Raw genomic sequence first — 15,010 nt, forward strand, 5'->3', positions numbered from 1 at the left:
AGAAGAGATAATACCTTGAGTGCAGGGGCCTCTTCCAGCCCCACACGTCTAGGCTTCTCCAGGGGTGTCGATTTAAGGTAGCTGCTTAACCAAGGATTTAATTTGGCGGGGACTTGGAAGAAGGAAATTTCCATCAGGCCAGCACCGGCAGCTGATAACCGGCCCCCAGCGGGCTGCGTGCAGCTTCAGTGCCTGCAACCTCCGGCGCTGCAGGAAAGGGAGGGTTTTGGTACGGCTCTCCTGCGGGGCTGTGTCACTGTGCGCTTTCCAGGGCGCAGTAATACACCGCTGTGTCCGCCAGCCCCAGGGCTGTGATGTTCAGAACCGTGGCGCTGTCATCCGCCTGGGAAGCAAACCTCTCCTTGGCGAAATCGGCGGTGTGCGTGTAACCCCGGGCTCTCTTCGCTCCTCGCTTGAGGATGTACTGCGGGGCTCGATTCGGATAGTGGCGGTACCAGTTCAAATAGACCAAGCCGGCAGAGCTGGTTTCGTAAGAACAGCTGAGCGACACCGCGTCTCCTTCTGCTCCAGACCCCGGGGGTGTTTTGGACTGGATCGAATCGCCCATCGCAGCCCCTGAAACGAGACAAGCACAGTCACCCTCCAGGACACCGTCTGGACACGGTTCAGGGCTGAGAGCTTTCAAAGGTCTAGGTGCGCAGCACGAACTGGAATTAGGGTCAGGGCGATGGTGAGAGGAAGGAGCAATGTGGGGTTTAGGGTTAGGAATGGGTTGGGGTGAAAGTTGAATGGAATTTAGGCGTCTAACTCCCTTAAACATCCTCGGAACCCCCTCGCCAAATTACCTAGACGGGTAAATATCCAAATGATGAGAAGAAAACAGGGCCCCATGGCTTCTCCAAGAGCGACCCAGGCTGACGCCCTCAGCTGCGGCGAAGAGAAATTTCACTCCTCGGAAGGCAGCGCTCAGGGAGGAGTTCCTGACACAGGGTCTCACGCTTGGGTACAGGGGTGGGCGAAGAAGGCTGGTGATGATTTAGTTGGGGGTTGGCCCTGCTTTGAGCAGGGGGCTGGACTAGATACCGCCTGAGGTCCCTTCCCACCCTCGTCTTCTGTGGTTCTACGTCCTCAGATATTTCTCTGCCTTTCTCCCCATCTCTAAACTGGAGATACCTCTGGCTAGCATGGGGCTTTTTTAATGGAGCTGAGATGTAATTGCTAGGGGGTGGGGGGCGCTGACTGTGTTGCTTTCCATTTTCTTCTTCCACATCCCCTGGAAGATGAAGTGTTTATTCAAACAGCTTCACTGCAAGATGACTCTTGGAACGATCAAGGGTGTGAATTTGAACCAGGATTAGAGGTCAAAGAGTTGAGCGTTGCGCTTGGAGGTAGGGTTATTGCTAGGGTTCGGACCAATGGGAGTTGGGCACCTACATTTCTCAGACAATTTGAAAATTCGAGCCTTTTTACTTACGTGCTGAAATAGCCGAAAAATGAGAAGAAAACATGTTTCTACGATGTCTCCTATGGCGACCATGTTTGACGCTCCGATTCTCCTCCGAAGAGGATTCTACACTTCACTTCTCTGAAGGCAGCTGGGGAGGGTTTATCAGAAGGAAGATGGAAGGGTTTAGGAAACTCAGAACAGACAAGTCTTATAACAGGAGAGTCTGCAGATAACCGAGTTCTGAGACTGAAAAAGTAAGGCTGATTTTGTGGAGAAGAAGCTGGTTTTTGACTCAGGAGATCTGGCTTCAGTTCCCAGATCTGTCAAAGATTACTTGTGTGAGTTGGGCACGCCAGATAACTTCTCTCTGCCTCGATTTCCCACTCTGCAAAAGAGCCATTTTACTACGGCTCTGCCTCGCATAGGGATTCCGAGGACCTACATGTCTTGAAGCTCCCAGATATTATTGTGCTGCCAATCACAAAAGAACATACCTTCATCAGGAATGACTCCTGGGGGTTTTCAAAGGATAAATTCGTTGTCTAACTCCCTAAACTCCTCTGAAATTCCCAGCGAAAGTCTCTAGAATTGTTTTATTTTTCCACTTTTGCTCTCATTTAAAAAAAAAACTAAAACGAAGAGGACATGGAATGATTTCGCTAGAAGGTTTTTCCACCGGTAGGTAGCTGCTCGCCTGTTCTTTTCCCCCAAGGTGCAAAGAGAAGCTCGCTGTAATCCTATTTTACAAGTTATCACGCACCGATGTAGTTTTGGTTTATGTTTGAATAGAGAGTTGATTCTGGCCAGTTTGAAATCGGTCGCTACAGTATACTCTGCGCAACCACAAACAGGGTGTGTGTGTGTGTGTGTGTGTGTGTGTGTGTGTGTGTGTGTAACCGCCTTGGTTTTATCCCACACATTGCAATAACCTGATGGTTTGCAACCACAGGGAGGCATATATATTTTAACTGCCATAATGTATCGCACACCCTTCAATAACTTGATGCTTTGACATTCAGGATCTCTTATAAACTGCCCCAGTATATAATGGGAAAACATTTCTACGATGTTTCCTGGCAGAGCCAAGGCACTTTATATTCTGCAAGGGGGACATTTCAATGGAGCTGTTTGAATACCGAGTTGGGGGCGGGGGGCGCAGGAGACTTTGAAACCCGCCTTCGGTCTGGCGAATGTGTTCTTAAACATCCTTTTTGCGCGGCGCGGACTCCAGCCTCCAAGGGCTTCATTTCAGCTCGCAGCAATGAAAGGACGGGGTTTTGCACAGCTCTGCCGTGTGGCTCTGCCACCGTGCCACACGCAGGGCGCAGAGATACACCGCGGTGTCTGACACCTGCAGGGCTGCGATGTTCAGAGCTGTGGAGCTGTCACCAGCCTGGGAGGAGAACCTCTGCTGGGCAAAATCCGCGGTGTGACTCCGACCTCTGGCTTGCTTCGCTCCTCTCCAGAGAATGTACTGCGGGGCTTGGCTGGGAAACTGCCGGTACCAGTACAGATAAACGTACCCAGTAGAGCTGGTATCATAAGAACAGCAGTGTCACAGTGTCCCCTTCTCCTCCAGAGACCTGGGGCTCCCTGGACTGGACCGAGTCCCCCAGCGCTGCACCTGCAACGAGACAATCACATTTCAGGAGATCATTTCATCTGTAAGTAACTCACCGAGGCGGTTCCAGGTGCATTGCAGTGCAAGGCTCTAAATGTCTACGGATCCTAAGGGATTTAGGCGCCCGTTTGAATTCAGGTTGGGGCTAGACTAAACGTAGGGGCTAAGGTTAACAGTCAGGGTTGCAGATTGGGTTGAATAGTGGTAGGAGTTTTACTGTGACCCGTCAGCAATTCCCGCCTGTTACCTAGATAATTCAATACCCAAACGCCGAGTATATAAAATGTCTCCATGATTTGTATGTTGTCACCAGGCCGGACGCTGCAGACGCCGCTGCTCAGAGGAATCTGAACTGCAGGCTCTGAAGGCAGCTCCCGCCGGGGAAGGTTTCTCACACACCAGGCTGGGGGAGGAGGGAGGGGTTGGGAAACACGGTGAGATCTGCTCAGTCTGCAGCTGGCAAAGGGGTGACGTTGAGGAAAGAAGGAGAAGCTGGTGGTTAGGTCTCTGGGCTGGGATTCAGGTATTTTTACATCTGTTGTTTCACAAGCAACCCCAGTGGATGATGAGAAAATGGTCTTAAGAGGACGAGGCTAAACAGAGGGAAAACTTATTCGGTAGCAGGGTGATGAAGCAGTGGAATGTGTTACCTAGGGAGGGAAATGGAATCTCTATCCTTAGAGGTTTTTAGGGTTGGTCCTGCTTTGAGCAGGGTGTGACTCGATGAACCCCTGAGGTTCTTTTCAACCCTCATCCTCTATAATTTCATAAGATGTTTCTTCACTGCAATCCTGCCCTGTATATTTTCCAGTGCTGGTATTTTAATGCAACTGTTTCAATCAGGATTCGGCGTCGGGGGAGCTGTGGAAGCAGTAACCTGGCTGCTCCCAACCGCGTCATGATCCGTGTTTTTAACAGTGCAGCAAAACTGCCGAGCGCCTCTGCTGCCAGCCTCAATGCGCCTAACGTAGGCTGCAGCTGGGAGGGAGGGTTTTTGTACGGCTGCCCTGTGTGGCTCTGTCACTGTGCGACACGCAGAGCGCAGTAATACACCGCTGTGTCCGCCGGCTGCAGGGCGGTGATGTTCAGAGCTGTGGAGCTGTCACTAGCCTGGGAGGAGAACCTCTGCTTGGCGAAATCCGCGGTATTACTGTACCGGCTGTTGGATTTAGCTCCTCTATAGAGAATGTACTGCGGGGCCTGGTCTGGAAGCTGCCGGTACCAGTACAGATAGACATAGCTACTGGTGCTGGTGTAAGCACAGCTGAGTGTCACGGAGTCTCCCACCGATCTCGACACTTCGGTTTCCTGGGACTGGATGGAATCGCCCAGCGCAGCACCTGCAACAAGCCAGACACGTTCAAGGACATTTCACCTGCAGCTGGGCCCTGGGAATGATTACACGTACGTTAAGGTTGAAGGGATTTCAAAGAAACCCAAGGGATTTAGGCGCCTGACTCTGGAGCAATCAGTGCTCTGGGCTCGGAAAGAGTCGGTTTAGCGGTAAGAATCAGACCCGGGTGTAAGTCAGGATTTCCGGGCAGGGTGAAGGACATGCGCTGTTCCGGTCCAGCATTACGGTTCGGGTCAGTCTGGGGTAAGGGCACAGCTCAGGGAAGGGGTCAGTTCAGGGCTCGGTTCACAGCTCAACGGGAATTGAGTGTCTGGTTCCCTTCGGGCTCTTTGAAATCCCGCCCCGTTACCTAGGAGACTGAATGTCCAGATGCTGAGAGTAACGCACATCTCCATAGTGTCTCCTCCGGCGAGCGAGCTCCCAGCGCGCAGATGTTGTGCGCAGAGGGAGATTAGCTCCGTGTCTCTCCGGGCAGCTACAGCCGTGGGGAAGTGATGAAGAAACCGAGGGCGGGGAGGAGGGAGGAGTTTGGGGAACTCAGCGCAGAGGCGGCAAACAGCCGGTTCCGGTCAGCCCGCAGCTGAGATATTCCTGTTCTGAAGAGCAGCAGAAAGGGCGGGTGGCGGAGAGGAGCGCGGTCTGGGACTAGAGACCTGCTCTGCTCCGGACTCGCTGTCCGACAGTGGGTGATCCTCCCTGCCTCAGTTTCCCTGGCTGTCAAAGAGGGAGGGAAGGTTTTTAGCTCATCCAGTGACTGTTCAGGTTTCTTGAAGCACTCGGGTGTCATTGTGACAGCCGTGGTTCTCCGCCTGCCTAGACTGCTGGGCCCCTCCGAGCAGTCTGATTTGTCTGGTGTACCCCAAGGTCCGCCTCCCTTAGAACTACGTGATCACTTCTGTGTTTTTATCTCTCGTTTTGTATCACAGCGCATTACCTCGGAACAATGGCCTTCTAGCTCATCTGTACCGTTTAATTATCCAATAAATCAATTGGATTAGAAATATTGTATTTAATTTCCTTGTATAGTTTATAGAGCAGCATAAACACCGCATTGTCTATGAAATTTTAGTCTGTGCTGACTTCCCCCGTGTTTTTACGTAGCCTGTTGTAAAACAAGGCCAATCTCTGGCTGAGTTGATGGACCCCTAGTGGAGAACCCCTGTCACAGGTCAGGAAAGTCCGGGTCGGTGTGTATCCGCAATAAGGTCTGGAGTTATTAGAAGTAATGTTAATCGGAGGAGGACGCCGAGCTCTGTTCGCCTCATTTGAAATGCCCGCCCAGAACTCGTGAAAGGATTTATTGGTAATTATTTTCCTCTTTCTCCAACTGTCTTTGCTGTAAGCCTGATTTCAGCCGAAAACCTGCACAGCCTGACAGGGCTTCAAATGACAACCTGGGTTTGTGTTTTACACCCGCAGATGGCGATGCTTTGCCACGACTTTACCGGACGAGAAGCTAAGAGTTCTCAGCTCTCATCTTATATTCTCGTCAAAGGTTTGTGGCAATTAAATAGCTTCCCAAGAAATCCGCCTAACATGTTAATTTCTGTAACACAGGAGTGTTTTTCACCCATGACGAGCTGGTAACTGCAGCTTTACCCCACCACTCAAAAATGCGTATTTCTAACTATTATCCACATTCTTAATTTGTATATTTTACCCCATTTCGCCATCAATGAGTTATTGAACAGCATATTTTCCCTTGTTAAAATGTATTTTTATTCACATTTTTCTCTCAATTTGTATTTTCAACGATCCTTCACTTCACCTCTCTTGTTACTGACATTTAACCCTTGTTTAACTACACCCGGGTTTTTCTCCGACACTGCACCAATATAAATCGTCCCCTAAACTAGGAACAGGCCTATTCATACTGTCCTAATTAAAGATCATGCCCATCATATTATTCCAGGGCGCTATTTAAAGCAGCTCTTTAAATAAACGCTGAACTCTTAAGTCAGTTGCATTTTTAAGCGGCTCAGTTACTGTCTCTCCCCGAGGCTGCAGGCTACAGGTGTTCGTGTCTGTAAGTTCCCCTGCAGCCCGGCTGGGCGGGTTTTTGTACGGCTCTGCGGTGCGATTCTCTCACGGTGCGCGCTGCAGGGCGCAGTAATACACCGCTGTGTCCGCCGGCTGCAGGGCTGCGATGTTCAGCGCTGTGGAGCTGTCATCAGCCTGGGAGGAAAACCTCTGCTTGGCGAAATCCGCGGTATCACTGACCGTGCTCCCCTTTGCTCCTCTATAGAGAATGTACTGCGGGGCTTGGCTGGGAAACTGCCGGTACCAGTGAAGATAAACGAACCCGGTGTAGCTGGTCTCATAAGAACAACGGAGTGTCACTGTGTCTCCTTCTCTTCCAGAGACCTGGGGCTCCCTGGACTGGACCGAGTCCCCCAGCGCTGCACCTGCAACGAGACAATCACATTTCAGGAGATCATTTCACCTGTAAGTAACTCACCGAGGCGGTTCCAGGTGCATTGCAGGCCAAAGCTATAAATTTCTAAGCGTCCTAAGGGATTTAGGCGCCCGACAACGTTTAAATTCAGGTAGGGGCTAAGGTTAACAGTCAGGGTTGCAGATTGGGTTGAATAGTGGTAGGAGTTTTACTGAGACCCGTCAGCAATTCCCGCCTGTTACCTAGATAATTCAATACCCAAACGCCGAGTATATAAAATGTCTCCATGATTTGTCTGTTGTCACCAGGCCGGACGCTGCAGACGCCGCTGCTCAGAGGAATCTGAACTGCAGGCTCTGAAGGCAGCTCCCGCCGGGGCAGGTTTCTCACACACCGGACTGGGGGAGGAGGGAGGGGTTGGGAAACTCTGCACAGACACAGGAAACACGGTGAGATCTGCTCAGTCTGCAGCTGGCGAAGGGGTGACGTTGGGTAAGAAGGAGGAGCTGGTGGTTAGGTCTCGGGGCTGGGATACAGGCAGCCTGGCTTCGAGTCCCAGCTCGGGTATAGACCCCCTGTGTAACCGTGGGAAACCAGCTAATATCTCGGTGACTGCGTTTCCCTCTGTGCAGGCGAGACAAAATAGGGCTTTGAGAACTAAAAACGCTGGGGGTTTTTCCCTGGAGAACACCTCGGGATCGGTGACAGCCAGTTCCCCGGCACAAACCCAGCCTTTGGAAGCTCTGGCCGAGCACTGACCCTCTCTGTGATGATCGCCTGTTACATGCCGTCAAGGTCACAGACCCGAGATACATAAAGAACAGACTGAGCTGTTCATAGTCCTTCTGCTTCGGAAACGGAGACAGTTTTTGAACTGGTACCACGGGGAAAACCCTTCTGTGGGTGTGGAAGACCGGACAACAAGAGAGGGATTTTTTCCCTTGTTGTTTTATAAAGAACCCCAGTGGCTGATAACAAAATACTGTGAAGAGGTGTGGTTGGATATTAGGAAAAGCTTTTCCCCTAGGAGGGTGGTGAAGCGCTGGAATGGGTTACCTAGCGAGGTGGTAAAATCTGCGTCCTGACAGGTTTTTCACCACCGCCTTGACAAAGCCTTGGCTGGGCTGATTTATCTGGGGTTGGTCCTACTTTGAGCAGTGGGTGTGACTAGATACCCCTTGACGTACCTGCCAACCCTCATCCTCTATAATTCCATAAAATGTTTCTTCACTACAATCCTGCCCTGTATATTCCCCAGTGCTGGTGTTTTAATGCAACTGCTTCAATCAGGATTCGGCGTCGGGGGAGATGTGGAAGCAGTAACCTGGCTGCTTCCAACCGCGTCATGATCCGTGTTTTAACAGTGCAGCGAAACTCCCGAGCGCCTCTGCTGCCAGCCTCAATGCGCCTAACATCGGCTGCAGCTGGGAGGGAGGGTTTTTGTACGGCTGCCCTGTGTGGCTCTGTCATTGTGCTACCCACAGAGCGCAGTAATACACCGCCGTGTCCGCCGGCTGCAGGGCTGCGATGTTCAGAGCTGTGGAGCTGTCACCAGCCTGGGAGGAGAACCTCTGCTTGGCGAAATCCGCGGTATTACTGTATTGGCTCCTGGATTTAGCTCCTCGATAGAGAATGTACTGCGGGGCCTGGTCTGGAAGCTGCCGGTACCAGTACAGAATGACATAGCTACTGGTGCTGGTGTAAGCACAGCTGAGTGTCACGGAGTCTCCCACCGATCTCGACACTTCGGTTTCCTGGGACTGGATGGAATCGCCCAGCGCAGCACCTGCAACAAGCCGGACACGTTCAAGGACATTTCACCTGCAGCTGAGCCCTGGGAATGATTCCACGTGCGTTGCGGTTGAAGGGATTTCAAAGCAACCTAAGGGATTTAAGCGCCTGACTCTGGAGCAATCAATGCCCTGAGCAGAGTAAGGGTCAGGGTTTAGCGGTAAGAATCAGACGCGGGTGTAAGTCAGGATTTCAGAGCAGGGTGAAGGACATGCGCTGTTCCGGTCCAGCATTACCGTTCGGGTCAGTCTGGGGTAAGGGCACAGCTCGGGGAAGGGGTCAGTTCAGGGCTCGGTTCACAGGTCAACGGGAATTGAGTGTCTGGTTTCCTTAGGGCTCTTTGAAATCCCGCCAGGTTACCTAGGAGACTGAATGTCCAGATGCTGAGAGTAACCCACATCTCCATAGTATCTCCTCCGGCGAGCGAGCTCCCAGCGCGCAGACGTTGTGCGCAGAGGGAGATTCGCTCCGTGTCTCTCCGGGCAGCTACAGCCGTGGGGAAGTGATGAAGAAACCGAGGGCGGGGCGGAGGGAGGAGTTTGGGGAACTCAGCGCAGAGGCAGCAAACAGCCGGTTCCGGTCAGCCCGCAGCTGAGATATTCCTGGTCTGAAGAGCAGCAGAAAGGGCGGGTGACGAAGAGGAGCGCGGTCTGGGACTAGAGACCTGCTCTGCTCCGCACTCGCTGTCCGACAGTGGGTGATCCTCCCTGCCTCAGTTTCCCTGGCTGTCAAAGAGGGAGGGAAGGTTTTTAGCTCATCCAGTGACTGTTCAGCAATAAGGTCTGGAGTTAGTAAAAGAAATTTTAATGGGCGGAGGACGCCGAGCTCTGTTCGCCTCATTTGAAATGCCCGCCCAGAACTCTTGAAAGAATTTATTGGTAATTCTTTTCGCCTTTCCCCGACTGTCTTTGCTGTCAGCCTGATTTCACCCGAAAACCTGCACAGCCTGACAGGGCTTCAAATGACAGCCTGGGTTTGTGTTTTACACCCGCAGATGGCGATGCTTTGCTATACGAGAAGCTAAGAGTTCCCAGCTTTCCACGTAAATTCTTGTCAAAGGTTTGTAGCAATTAAATAGGTTCCCAAGAAATCCGCCTAACATGTCAGTTTCTATAACGCAGCAGTGTTTTTCACCGTGAGGACTTGGTAACTGCAGCTTTACCCCATCACTCGAAAATGAATATTTCTAACTATTTCCCCCACATTTTAACGTGCATGTTCTACCCCATTTCACCATCAGTGAGTTACTGAACAGCACATTCCCCCTTTTCAAAGATATTTGTATTCACATTTTTAATCTCAATTTGTATTTTCAACTACTGTTCACGTCATCTCTATTCTCAGTGACATTTAATCCTTGTTTTACCACACACAGGATTTTCTCCCACACTGCACCGATTGAAGGCAGCCCCTCAGCCGGGAACAGGTGTTGATCACAAACCGGACTGGAGGAGGAGGGAGGGGTTGGGAAACTCTGCACAGACACAGGAAACACGGTGAGTTCTGCTCAGTCTGCAGCTGGCAAAGGGGTGACGTCGGGGTAAGAAGAAGGAGCTGGTGGTTAGGTCCCTGGGCTGGGAAAGCGGCATTTTTATATTTGTTGTTTGACAGGAACCCCAGTGGATGAGGAGAAAATGCTCTTAAGAGGACTAGGTTGGATATTAGCAAAAGTTTTTTCCCTAGGAAGGTGAAGAAGCACTGGAATGGGTTCCCCAGTGTGGAAGGAAACGTTTTTATATACTCCATTTTGCATCCTACTTTCATATCAAATCTATATTCTATTTTGTATTCAGCTTTTAAGACGCCATCCTGTCTGCCAAAGGTTCCATCTGGGATTTTTAGGAGCTTTCGTAGCCTTCAAACAGGTACAATTTGCAAATGTTGCAGGTTTTTGCGGTTGTCAGTAGATAAGGGGACAAGGCTAGCTGGCTCCAGAAGATAGTTGTTCTGGTAACCAGGGCCTGTTCAATCAGCAATACGGAGGACTTTCTTAGTATATCTCAGTGTAGAAAAGGTTGAGCTAACGGAAAAGTATCGAATACGTCATCTTTGTCTGTGTTTCTTTGTCTGCTGTACTGTATATAACTTAGTGATGTCAGTCTGTAAGGCGGAAATCCTCGGGAGCCTTAGGGTGACCGACACTTCTGCAGCTGCTCCTAATAAACTGCCTCAAAGAACTGCGCACTCAAGTCTTTATTTAGGAGAGCTCTGAGCGCTCCTACGACACTAGGGAGGTGGTGAAATCTGCGTCCTGAGTGGTTTCTAAGGCCTGGCTTGACAAAGCCCTGGCTGGGATGGTGTGATGAGGGTTGATCCTGCTTTGAGCAGTGGGTGTGACTAGATACCTCCCGAGGTCCCTTCCCATCCTAATCCTCTATATTCCATAAGATGTTTCTCCACTGCAACCCTGCCCTGTATATTCTCCAGTGCTGGTGTTTTAATGCAACTGCTTCAATCAGGATTCGGCGTCGGGGGAGATGTGGAAGCAGTAACCTGGCTGCTCCCAACCGCGTCATGATCCGTGTTTTTAACAGTGCAGCGAAACTCCCCAGCGCCTCTGCTGCCAGCTTCAATGCGCCTAACACCGGCTGCAGCTGGGAGGGAGGTTTTTGTACGGCTGCCCTGTGTGGCTCTGTCACTGTGCGACACCCAGAGCGCAGTAATACACCGCTGTGTCCGCCGGCTGCAGGGCGGTGATGTTCAGAGCTGTGGAGCTGTCACCAGCGTCGGAGGAGAACCTCTGCTTGGCGAAATCCGCGGTATCACTAGCACTGCTCCCCTTTGCTCCTCTATAGAGAATGTACTGCGGGGCCTGAGCTGGAAACTGCCGGTACCAGTACAGATAGACATAGCTACTGGTGCTGGTGTAAGAACAGCTGAGTGTCACGGAGTCTCCCGCCGATCTCGACACTTCGGTTTCCTGGGACTGGATGGAATCGCCCAGCGCAGCACCTGCAACAAGCCAGACACGTTCAAGGACATTTCACCTGCAGCTGGGCCCTGGGAATGATTCCACGCGCGTTGCGGTTGAAGGGATTTTAAGGGAACCTAAGGGATTTAGAAGCCTGACTCTAGCGGAATCAGTGCCCTGAGCATAGTAAGGGTCAGGGTTTAGCGGTGAGAATCAGACCCGGGTGTAAGTCAGGATTTCCGGGCAGGGTGAAGGACATGCGCTGTTCCGGTCCAGCATTACCGTTCGGGTCAGTCTGGGGTAAGGGCACAGCTCAGGGAAGGGGTCAGTTCAGGGCTCGGTTCACAGGTCAACGGGAATTGAGTGTCTGGTTCCCTTCGGGCTCTTTGAAATCCCGCCCCGTTACCTAGGAGACTGAATGTCCAGATGCTGAGAGTAACGCACATCTCCATAGTGTCTCCTCCGGCGAGCGAGCTCCCAGCGCGCAGACGTTGTGCGCAGAGGGAGATTGGCTCCGTGTCTCTCCGGCCAGCTACAGCCGTGGGGAAGTGATGAAGAAACCGAGGGCGGGGAGGAGGGAGGAGTTTGGGGAACTCAGCGCAGAGGCGGCAACCAGCCGGTTCCGGTCAGCCCGCAGCTGAGATATTCCTGGTCTGAAGAGCAGCAGAAAGGGCGGGTGGCGAAGAGGAGCGCGGTCTGGGACTAGAGACCTGCTCTGCTCCGGACTCGCTGTCCGACAGTGGGTGATCCTCCCTGCCTCAGTTTCCCTGGCTGTCAAAGAGGGAGGGAAGGCTTTCTAGCTCATCTAGTGACTGTTCAGCAATAAGGTCTGGAGTTATTAGAAGAAATGTCAATGGGAGGAGGACGCCGAGCTGTGTTCGCCTCATTTGAAATGCCCGCCCAGAACTCTTGAAAGAATTTATTGTTAATTATTTTCCTCTTTCCCCGACTGCCTTTGCTGTCAGCCTGATTTCAACCGAAAACCTGCACAGCCTGGCAAGGCTTCAAATGACAACCTGGGTTTGTGTTTTACACCCGCAGATGGCGATGCTTTGCCACGACTTTACCGTACGAGAAGCTAAAAGTTCCCAGCTCTCAATATATATTCTCGTCAAAGGTTTGTGGCAATTAAATAGCTTCCCAAGAAATCCGCCTAACATGTTAATTTGTGTAGCACAGGAGTGTTTTTCACCCATGACGAGCTGGTAACTGCAGCTTTACCCCACCACTCAAAAATGCGTATTTCTAACTATTATCCCCATTCTTAATTTGCATATTTTACCCCATTTCGCCATCAATGAGTTATTGAACAGCATATTTTCCCTTGTTAAAATGTGTTTTTATTCACATTTTTCTCTCAATTTGTATTTTCAACGATCCTTCACTTCACCTCTCTTGTTACTGACATTTAACCCTTGTTTAACTACACCCGGGTTTTTCTCCGACACTGCACGAATATAAATCATCCCCTAAACTAGGAACAGGCCTATTCATACTCTCCTAATTAAAGATCATGCCCATCATATTTTGCCAGAGAGATGTTTCAATCCGCTCTTTAAATAAACGCTGAACTCTTAAGGCATTTGCATTTTTAAGCGGCTCAGTTACTGTCTCTCCCCGAGGCTGCAGGCTACAGGTGTTCGTCTCTGTAACTTCCCCTGCAGCCCGGCTGGGAGGGTTTTTGTACGGCTCTGCGGTGCGATTCTCTCACGGTGCGCGCTGCAGGGCGCAGTAATAGACCGCGCTGTCCGCCGGCTGCAGGGCTGTGATGTTCAGAGCTGTGGAGCTGTCACCAGCCTGGGAGGAAAACCTCTGCTTGGCGAAATCCGCGGTATCACTGACCGTGCTCCCCTTTGCTCCTCTTTGGAGAATGTACTGCGGGGCTTGGCTGGGAAACTGCCGGTACCAGTGAAGATAAACGGACCCGGTGTAGCTGGTATCATAAGAACAACGGAGTGTCACTGTGTCTCCTTCTCTTCCAGAGACCTGGGGCTCCCTGGACTGGACCGAGTCCCCCAGCGCTGCACCTGCAACGAGACAATCACATTTCAGGAGATTATTTCATCTGTAAGTAACTCACCGAGGCGGTTCCAGGTGCATTGCAGTCTAAGGCTGTACATTTCTAAGCATCCTAAGGGATTTAGGCGCCCGACAACGTTTAAATTCAGGTTGGGGCTATACTACAGGTAGGGGCTAAGGTTAACAGTCAGGGTTGCAGATTGGGTTGAATAGTGGTAGGAGTTTTACTGAGACCCGTCAGCAATTCCCGCCTGTTACCTAGATAATTCAATACCCAAACGCCGAGTATATAAAATGTCTCCATGGTTTGTCTGTTGTCACCAGGCCGGACGCTGCAGACGCCGCTGCTCAGAGGAATCTGAACTGCAGGCTCTGAAGGCAGCTCCCGCCGGGGAAGGTTTCTCACACACCGGACTGGGGGAGGAGGGAGGGGTTGGGAAACTCTGCACAGACACAGGAAATACGGTGAGATCTGCTCAGTCTGCAGCTGGCAAAGGGGTGACGTTGGGGTAAGAAGGAGCTGGTCGTTAGGTCTCGGGGGTGGGATACAGGAAGCCTGGCTTCGAGTCCCAGCTCCGATAGAGACCCCCTGTGTAACCGTGGGAAACCAGCTAATATATCGGTGACTGCGTTTCCCTCTGTGCAGGCGAGACAAAATAGGGATTTGGGAACTAAAAACGCTGGGTGTTTTTTTTTCCCGGGGAACACAGAAACCACGGTGAGTTCTGCTTAATTTGCAGCTGACAGAGGGTTGACGTTGAGTTAAGAAGAAGGAGCTGGTGGTTAAACCTCTGGGCTGGGATAGAGGCATTTTTATATTTCTTGTTTCAGAAGCAATCCCAGTGGATGATGAGAAAATGCTCTTAAAAGGCCGATGTTGGATAGAGGGAAAAGCTTTTCCCCTAACAGGGTGGTGAAGCACTGAACTGGGTTTCCTAGGGAGGTGGAGAAATCTGCGTCCATAGAGTTTTTTAACCACCGCCTTCACAAAGATCTGGCTGGGATGATTTATCTAGGGTTGGTCCTGCTTTGAGCAGGGGAATGACTAGATACCTCCCCAGGTCCCTTCCCATCCTAATCCTCTATAATTCCATAAAATGTTTCTTCACTGCAACCCTGCCCTGTATATTCCCCAGTGCTGGAGTTTTAATGCAACTGTTTCAATCAGGATTCGGCGTTGGGGCAGATGTGGAAGCAGTAACCTGGCTGCTCCCAACCGCGTCATGATCCGTGTTTTTAACAGTGAGCGAAACTCCCGAGCGCCTCTGCTGCCAGCCTCAATGCGCCGAACATCGGCTGCAGCTGGGAGGGAGGTTTTTGTACGGCTGCCCTGTGTGGCTCTGTCACTGTGCGACACGCAGAGCGCAGTAATACACCGCTGTGTCCGCCGGCTGCAGGGCGGTGATGTTCAGAGCTGTGGAGCTGTCATCAGCCCGGGAGGAGAACCTCTGCTTGGCGAAATCCGCGGTGTGACTGACACTGCTCCCCTTTGCTCCTTTATAGAGAATATA

The 15,010-nt window shown here is 51.3% G+C and overlaps 1 gene segment (V, D, J or C); it reads right to left on the reverse strand.

Moving 5' to 3' along the window:
* Positions 1-253: 253 nt before the first annotated feature.
* On the reverse strand, positions 254-568 carry LOC137163321 (immunoglobulin lambda variable 1-51-like). The segment is given in 1 exon segment: positions 254-568. A coding segment is annotated over 1 exon segment (315 nt).
* Between the last annotated feature and the right edge of the window lie 14,442 nt (positions 569-15,010).

The sequence above is a fragment of the Emydura macquarii genome, unplaced genomic scaffold (genome assembly GCF_026122565.2).
Source record: "Emydura macquarii macquarii isolate MOO-44397 ecotype Brisbane River unplaced genomic scaffold, CSIRO-AGI_Emac_v2 contig_2506, whole genome shotgun sequence".
In the NCBI taxonomy this organism is placed as follows: Eukaryota; Metazoa; Chordata; order Testudines; family Chelidae; genus Emydura; species Emydura macquarii.